Source organism: Aquarana catesbeiana, linkage group LG04, assembly GCF_042186555.1.
Source record: "Aquarana catesbeiana isolate 2022-GZ linkage group LG04, ASM4218655v1, whole genome shotgun sequence".
Lineage (NCBI taxonomy): Eukaryota > Metazoa > Chordata > Amphibia > Anura > Ranidae > Aquarana > Aquarana catesbeiana.
In genome coordinates this window covers 560,302,764-560,311,488 of record NC_133327.1, presented here as the reverse complement: position 1 = coordinate 560,311,488, position 8,725 = coordinate 560,302,764, and the positions used below count along the sequence as shown (strand labels likewise).

The 8,725-nt window shown below is 43.6% G+C and overlaps 1 protein-coding gene across 5 annotated transcripts in view; it reads left to right on the top strand.

The window, feature by feature from the left end:
* Nucleotides 1-6,103: 6,103 nt before the first annotated feature.
* The window catches only part of PHF10 (PHD finger protein 10), a 76,363-nt gene continuing 73,741 nt past the window's right edge, over nt 6,104-8,725 (top strand). For 2 of the 5 annotated variants that reach the window (XM_073628002.1, XM_073628000.1), the window contains exon 1: nt 6,105-6,264. In XM_073628002.1, the coding sequence (XP_073484103.1) occupies nt 6,190-6,264 (75 nt within the window). In that variant the 5' untranslated portion in view covers nt 6,105-6,189. Of the gene's footprint in view, nt 6,265-8,725 lie in introns of all 5 variants that reach the window. The other 3 variants (XM_073628004.1, XM_073628003.1, XM_073628001.1) reach the window with 2 other exon arrangements.

Sequence of the window (8,725 nt, the reverse complement as noted above, 5' to 3'; positions counted from 1 at the left end):
TTCACTCTTCACTGCCTATCACAGTTTCGGAGGCCATGGAATGCCCAGGTGGCACAACCCCCCCCCCCCCCAAATGACCTTATTTTGGAAAGTAGACACCCCAAGCTATTTGCTGAGAGGTATAGTGAGTATTTTGCAAACCTCACTTTTTGTCACAAAGTTTTGAACATTGAAAAAAGAAAAAAAAATGTTTTTTTCTTGTCTTTCTTCATTTTCAAAAACAAATGAGAGCTGCAAAATACTCACCATGCCTCTCAACAAATAGCTTGGGGTGTCTACTTTCCAAAATGGGGTCATTTGGGGGTGGGGGGGTTGTGCCACCTGGGCATTCCATGGCCTCCGAAACTGTGATAGGCAGTGAAGAGTGAAATCAAAAATTTATACCCTTAGAAATCCTGAAGGCGGTGATTGGTTTTCGGGGCCCCGTACGCGGCTAGGCTCGTAAAAAGTCCCACACATGTGGTATCCCCATACTCAGGAGAAGCATCTAAATGTATTTTGGGGTGCAATTCCACATATGCCCATGGCCTGTGTGAGCAATATATCATTTAGTGACAACTTTGTGCAAAAAAAAAAAATTTGTCACTTTCCCGCAACTTGTGTCAAAATATAAAATATTCCATGGACTCAACATGCCTCAAAGCAAATAGCTTGGGGTGTCTACTTTCCAAAATGGGGTCATTTGGGGGGGTTTTATGCCATCTGGGCATTTTATGGCCTTCAAAACTTTGATAGGTAGTGAGGAGTAAAATCAAAAATTTACGCCCTTAGAAATCCTGAAGGCAGGCTCCCAAAAAGTCCCACACATGTGGTATCCCCGTACTCAGGAGAAGCAGCTGAATATATTTTGGGGTGCAATTCCACATATGCCCATGGCCTGTGTGAGCAATATATCATTTAGTGACAACTTTTTGTAATTTTTTTTTTTTTTGTCATTTTTCTATCACTTGGAACAAAAAAAATGAATATTCAATGGGCTCAACATGCCTCTCAGCAATTTCCTTGGGGTGTCTACTTTCCAAAATGGGGTCATTTGTGGGGGTTTTGTACTGCCCTGCCATTTTGGCACCTCAAGAAATGACATAGGCAGTCATAAATTAAAGGCTGTGTAAATTCCAGAAAATGTACTCTAGTTTGTAGATGCTATAACTTTTGCGCAAACCAATAAATATACACTTATTGACATTTTTTTTACCAAAGACATGTGGCCGAATAAATTTTGGCCTAAATGTATGACTAAAATTGAGTTTATTGGATTTTTTTTATAACAAAAAGTAGAAAATATCATTTTTTTTCAAAATTTTCGGTCTTTTTCCGTGTATAGCGCAAAAAATAAAAACGGCAGAGGTGATCAAATACCATCAAAAGAAAGCTCTATTTGTGGGAAGAAAAGGACGCAAATTTTGTTTGGGTACAGCATTGCATGACCGCGCAATTAGCAGTTAAGGGGTGGCAGTGCCAAATTGTAAAAAGTGCTCTGGTCAGGAAGGGGGTAAATCCTTCCGGGGCTGAAGTGGTTAAGCATCTCTCCTCCAGAGAGAATAAGTTCACTGCTCACAACCTTTCTTCAAAACCAATACCCTCCAGACCCTTTATTAGCTTTGTTGCCCTTCTTTGTACTCGCTCCATTTCCATTACATCCTTCCTGAGGACTGGTGCCCAGAACTGGGCAGCATACTCCAGGTGAGGCCGGACCAGAGTCTTGTAGAGTGGGAGAATTATCGCTTTATTCCTAGAGTTAATCCCCTTTTTAATGCATGCCAATATTCTGTTTACTTTGTTAGCAGCAGCTTGGCATTGCATGCTATTGCTGAACCTATCATCTACTAGGACCCCCAGGTCCTTTTCCATCCTAGATTCCCCCAGAGGTTCACCCCCTAGTGAGTAGATTGCATTCATATTTTTGCCACCCAAATGCATTATTTTATATTTTTCTACATTAAACCTCATTTGCCATGTAGTTGCCCACCGCATTAATTTGTTCAGATCTTCTTGCAAGGTTTCAACATCCTATGGAGAAGTTATTGCCCTGTTTAGCTTAGTGCCATCCGCAAATACAGAGATTAAGCTGTTTACCCCATCCTCCGGGTCGTTTATGAACAAATTAAACAGGATTGGTCCCAGGGCAGAACCCTGGGGGACCCCACTTCCCACCCCTGACCATTCCGAGTACTTCCCATTTATCACCACCCTCTGAACTCGCCCTTGTAGCTAGTTTTCAATCCATGTACTCACCCTATGGTTCATGCCAACGGACCTTACTTTGTACAGTAACCATTTATGGGGAACTGTGTCAAATGCTTTTGCAAAATCCAGATACACCACGTCTACGGACCTTCCTTTATCTAGATGGCAGCTCACCTCCTCATAGAAGGTTAATAGATTGGTTTGGCAAGAACGATTCTTCATGAATCCATGCTGATTACTGCTAATGATACAGTTTTCATTACTAAAATCATGTATATAGTCCCTTATCATCCCCTCCAAGAGCTTGCATACTATTGATGTTAGACTAACTGGTCTGTAATTCCCAGGGATGTATTTTGATCCTTTTTTTAAATATTGGTGCTACATTGGCTTTTCTCCAATCAGCTGGTACCATTCGAGTCAGTAGACTGCCAGTAAACATTAGGAGCAACGGTCTGGCAATTACTTGACTGAGTTTCCTAAGTACCCTCGGGTGCAAGCCATTTGGTCCCGGTGATTTATTAATGTTAAGTTTCCCAAGTCTATTTCTAATTCTGTCCTCTGTTAGCCATTAGGGTGCTTCCTGTGATGTGTCATGAGGACAATCATTGCAGTTTTGGTTACTGAAGCCCCCTGATTCCCTCGTGAAGACTGAGGAGAAGAATACATTTAATACCTTTGCCATCTCTCCATCCTTTGTAACCAGATGTCCTTCCTCATTCTTTATGGGGCAAATATGGTCTGTCCTCCTTTTTTACAGTTTATATACTTCAAGAGTTTTTTGGGATTTGTTTTGCTCTCCTCCGCTGTGTATCTTTCGTGTTCTATCTTAGTCACCCTAATTGCACCCTTACATATCTTGTTGCATTCTTTGTAAAGTCTGAATGCTGATCCCCCAGCCTTGTATTTTTTGAAGGCCTTTTCCTTTGCTTTTATATGCATTTTTACATTAGCGTCAAGCCATCCAGGACTTTTGTTCGCTCTTTTAAATTTATTTCCCAATGGGATGCACTGGCTAATGCCCTTATTTTATATGCTCTTAAAGCAAACCCATCTCTCCTCCGTGTTAAGATTGGTGGGGTCCAAGGACCAGACCAGACCAGTTTGATCCAGTGTGTGGCGTATGATCTGAGCACTGACAGGCTGACCCCCCACCCCTTCAACCTCTGCAGCAATGCTGGCAGCACTGATATGTCTATTTCCCAAAGACAACCTCTGGATATGACGCTGAGCACGTGCACTCATTTTCTTTGGTCGACCATGGCGAGGCCTGTTCTGAGTGGAACCTGTCCTGTTAAACCGCTGTATGGTCTTGGCCACCGTGCTGCAGCTCAGTTTCAGGGTCTTGGCGATCTTCTTATAGCCTAGGCCATATTTATGTAGGGCAACAATTATTCTTTTCAGATCCTCGGAGAGTTCTTTGCCATGGGGTGCCATGTTGCATAGTTACATAGTAGGTGAGGTTGAAAAAAGACACAAGTCCATCCTATGTGTGTGATTATATGTCAGTATTACATTGTATATCCCTGTATGTTGTGGTCGTTCAGGTGCTTATCTAATAGTTTTTTTAAACTATCGATACTCCCCGCTGATACCACCGCCTGTGGAAGGGAATTCCACATCCTTACCGCTCTTACAGTAAAGAATCCTCTATGTAGTTTAAGGTTAAACCTCTTTTCCTCTAATTTAAACGAGTGGCCACGTGTCTTATTAAACTCCCTTCCGCGAAAAAGTTTTATCCCTATTGTGGGGTCACCAGTATGGTATTTTTAAATTGAAATCATTTCCCCTCTCAAGCGTCTCTTCTACAGAGAGAATAAGTTCAGTGCTCGCAACCTTTCCTCAGAACTAATAAAATATATGAATATTCCTCTCCGCTACTAAACAATTGTAAAAAATTTAATAAATCAAATTAAATTGGTGGAAATCCTGCAAAACCTAAAAAGTGTTCACAACTACACATGTAAAGATATATATATAATGTACAGTGATCTTGTGCATAACCTTCAATATCACACCATAATAAGTGAACCATGAATGAAGAATGAAAAATTAATTAAACATAGTAGATAAAGTCCATTGATGAAGTTCATCCAGTGTTCCAAATAGAGAAGATAGTAAAAGAAAGTCTATTAGTCTACTAAAAAATGCTTTAGAAAGACAAAGTAACGGCGTTAAACACCAAATCTCAAAACGAGGCTCTGTCCTTAACACTCCTTTCACACTGGGACGCTTTTCAATCGTTTTAGCGCTAAAAATAGCACCTGTAAAGCGCCTTTCAAGCCTCCCCAGTGTGAAAGCCCCACTGCTTTCACAATGGGATGGCGCGCTTGCAGGACAGGAAAAAAGTCCTGCAAGCAGCAATTTTAGGGCGGTGCGAGAGCGGTGTATACACTGCTCCTAAACCGCCCCTGCCGTTGAAATCAATGGGCAGTGGCGCTTTTCTCAGCCGCTAGCGGGGGTTAAAAGTACCCCCTAGCGTCCGAAAAGCGTCAATATAACAGTGGTAATGCGCCCCTAAAACTAGCAGCGCTTTGCTGCTAACGCCCCCCTCTCCCCCCGCGCCCCAGTGTGAAAGTAGCCTAAACGGTTAAGGGGGGTAAATCCTTTCGGGGCTGAAGCGGTTAACCGGTTCCCGACCAGCTCACGCAGATATACTGCGGCAGAATGGCTCCCCTGGGCAAAACCCCATACGGGTACGTCGTCCTGCTTTTCAGCCACCAGAGGGCACGCGTGCAACGAGCGCGAGCACGGGGATTTGTGTGTGTAAACACACAAACCCCTGTGCTGTCAGGGAAGAGGAAACATATCGTTTGTTCTTAGTAAGTAGGAAAAACGATATGTCTCCTCTCCTAGTCACTCCTATCCCCACACAGTTAGAACACACTGAGGGAACACACAATTAACCCCTTGATCGCACCCTAGTGTTAACCCCTTCTCTGACAGTGACATTTACACAGTAATCAGTGCATATTTATAGCACTGATCGCTGTATAATTGTCAATGGCCCCCAAAAAAGTGTCCGATCTGTCCCTCGCAATACCTCTAAAAATCGCAGATCACCGCCATTACTGGTAAAAAAAAACAAAAAAAAAAATGCCATACTCTGATTCGGATGTGTACACACCTTAGGAAAATTGAATGATCATGCCTCATACTGAATTTTTCTTCCAATTTTCTCATAGTGTGTCTAATGCATATGTGCATTAAATTAGCCTCAGAACCTGTCATTTTGGGTTTTAAAGGGATGTGAGGTGGAAACCCTACCTAGTATACACGATACGAAAATCAGGCAAAAATACAGCTTAGGGGCGATCGTCTGGTGGTTAGCACACAGCACAGAGATGATCGCTCCTAAAGAGGTATTTTTTTGTCTGATTTTCTTATTGTGTAAACTAGGTAGGTTGCCACCTTATCCCTTTAAACCCGAATGACACAGGGACAATTCATGCGAAATTGTCCAAAGGGACAAACACAATTTTTCTCGTACGATAACAGAACGAATACTAATTTGTATAGGAAAAAAGTGTGTGACCACGCATGCTCAGAAACGAAAGAAAACATTACATCACTTCCGAAGTTGTATTCCGTCATACGAGAATTTTCGTAACCTATTGGTTTTCGAAATGAGACTAAATTTTTAAAAAAAGGTGATTACTCGTCCGATATTCTTATTGTGTGTACTATGTATTGCTAGAGTCTCCTCTCTCCACATTGCAAGCTACAGAAATGAACAGGGAACGTGTGAATGAAGCATTGGCCGCTCTTTCTAAGCTTTCTCCTCACACACGTCTAAGGAAAATGGCGGGCACTGCGACTGCACCTTGTACACTGCCAGTGGGCGGTGCTTAGCTGAATAAGGTGTGTCTTAGGAGGGTCCTTGTGCTGTGGAGTCTAAGGCAAAAGGGGTGTAGCTTTTGTGCGAGGTCGGAATACGTACTAGGGGCGGGGCAAACGTACTGCCGTGCTCCCGTTGTTGTGTTTTCATGTGCTGGCTCCAATATGGCCGCTGTGTTGACGCTGATGGGGCCTCCGTGCGATAGTGAGCCGTCCACTCCGGCCCCCCCCTCCCTGAAGGTGAGAGTGCAGTGTGTATGTGTGAGTGTGCGGTGCATGGAGCTGGCTGTGGAAGGCGCACACTCCTTATGTTCTGTACACCATTCACAGCTGACTCTCCTGTGTTGTCATGTATATGTCAGTGACTTCTCTAGACATCAATATATGTGAGCTGTGTGTATGTCGGCTCACCTTGACCCTTTCCATCACCATGATACAGGATTTATATGGCGCCAACATGTATATGCAGCGCTGTACGTTATATTGTATGGAAGAGGCAATTCATGACTTCTAGATCTGCTTTGATAACTAAAAAGTTACCATAATAAATATATATATATATATATATATATATATATATATATATATATATATATATATATATATATAATTTATTTATTTTATTTTTTTTAAACGGGCTTCTTTACACCGGATCTGGTGCACTGCGTTGGTTGGCGTAGATCTGCGGTCTCCAAACTGCGGCCTGGCTGCAGCTCTTTGCTTGCCTTTTTCCGTCCCTTGGGGGGCGCTATTCCTCCCACTGACACCATCGAATGGGGCATGATTCCAGCCATGGATAGAAATGATCGAGTGCAATTTGTCCCACTGACACCAACTGTGGGGCATTGTTTACTCCTGCCGACTTTTCATCAGATTAGTCGACCCGTCAGATTTTATAACGGAAGTGACGTTCTGTCGCCGCCATCTTGCTACACCCCGCACTCGTCCACAGTAAGGATACAGAAAATCTGACGGGTTGCCTAATCTGACGAAACACCTGCCCTAGTCCATTCAATTAAAGAGGAAGTATCTTTAACCACTTCTCGGCCGTCAATCTGCTATAGGCCGGGTGGGAAGTGGTTCTGTTATCCTGACTGGGCGTCATATGATGTCCAGCAGGATAACATGACGGTGCGTGCAGCACGGCGATCGTGGCGTGTTAGTTTGAAACGCCACATCTCTGATCTGTCAGAGGCTTCTTACCAGGTGATCAGCTGTGACCAATCACAGCTGGTCATCGCATGAACCAGGAAGTGGTTTGCGCTGACAGAGAGAGCTGATCGGTGGCTCTCCCTGTCGGGGGGGGTCAGCACATTATCAGCACAGCCCCATTAGATGTGCCACCACTGCTGCCAAAAAGGTGCCCATCAGCTGCCAGTCAGTGCCCCCTCAGGATCGCCTGTCAGTGTCCAATAAAGTGCCAATCAGTGCCCTACAGTAACACCTGTCAAAACCTCATCAGTTCTGCCTATTGGTGCCCATCAATTCTACATATCAGTGCCCGTCAGTGAAGGAGAAAACAAAATGTTATAACCGAAACAAAGAAAAACTTTTTTTTTTTTCAAAAATTTCGGTCTTTTTTAGTTTGTTTACCGAAAAATAAAAACCCCAGTGGTGATCAAATACCACCAAAAGAAAGCTCTGTTTGTGGGAAGAAAATGTTAAAAATTTAGTTTGGGTACAGTGTTGCATTGACCGCACAATTGTCATTCAAAGTGTGACAGCACTGAAAGATGAAAATTGTTCTAGGCAGGAAGGGGTGTAAGTGCCCGATATTGAAGTGGTTAAACTTTACCTATAGGTAGTGTTAATATCTCCTAATTTACATTGCATGTAGCCAGTGACATCATTGGCGCATGCGCTCTGAAGGAACGGCTGCCTGTCCTGTTTCTTCAAAGCCCTGTGCTGTCATCAGCGGCTCCCGCGCGCATGCCGTGAGTGATGTCATCGTGGCTCCGGCCAGTCACAGAGCCGGAGTCCGCAAAACCCAGAAGGATACCCAGGTGAAGATGGACGCTGTCGCCAGCGATCGCTTCGCTGGAAGGGTTCGTTTTGAGGCAAGTTTTACATACTAGTGCATTATGCATTTGCTGTGCAGGTAAGAAGAAAAAAAAAAAACGCAAATGGGCTGATGTGTCTGAGTTTCAGGCATCAAAAAGGTTCCTGCACCATTTTGTACCATGCCATTTCCCAGCGGTTCCCACGCCCACAAAGCTCTGCCATTTCTTTTTTCATGCGCGGAGTAATATTAGGCCCGGTTCACACTTGTGATGCCAGACATTGCATGTGATTCGCATTGCTGTGGAGATCACATGCGATGTCTGTGCGATGCGATTTCAGCCATACAAACTGTATGACTGAAATCGCATCTCATTCGCATCAAAATGGTGCAGGACCCCTTTTTTTTTTTTTTTTTTTTTTGTTCCATACTGGAATTGGATCGCATGGGTGTTCACCATTTCACAGTTCGCACTGCGATCTGCGAACCGATCTGGGGTGTCATTAACTTTACATTGACGCCCACAGCGGTTCGCAGATCTCAGTGTAAACCACTGTGCAATTCAGGTGCGATGCACTGGATTCGCAGGGTTCTCACATCGCACTAGTGAGCCAGGCATTAAAGTGATTATAAAGGTTTGCGTTTAAAAAAAAAAAATGACAAACATGTTATACTTGCCTCCTCTGTGCAAGGGTTTTGCAC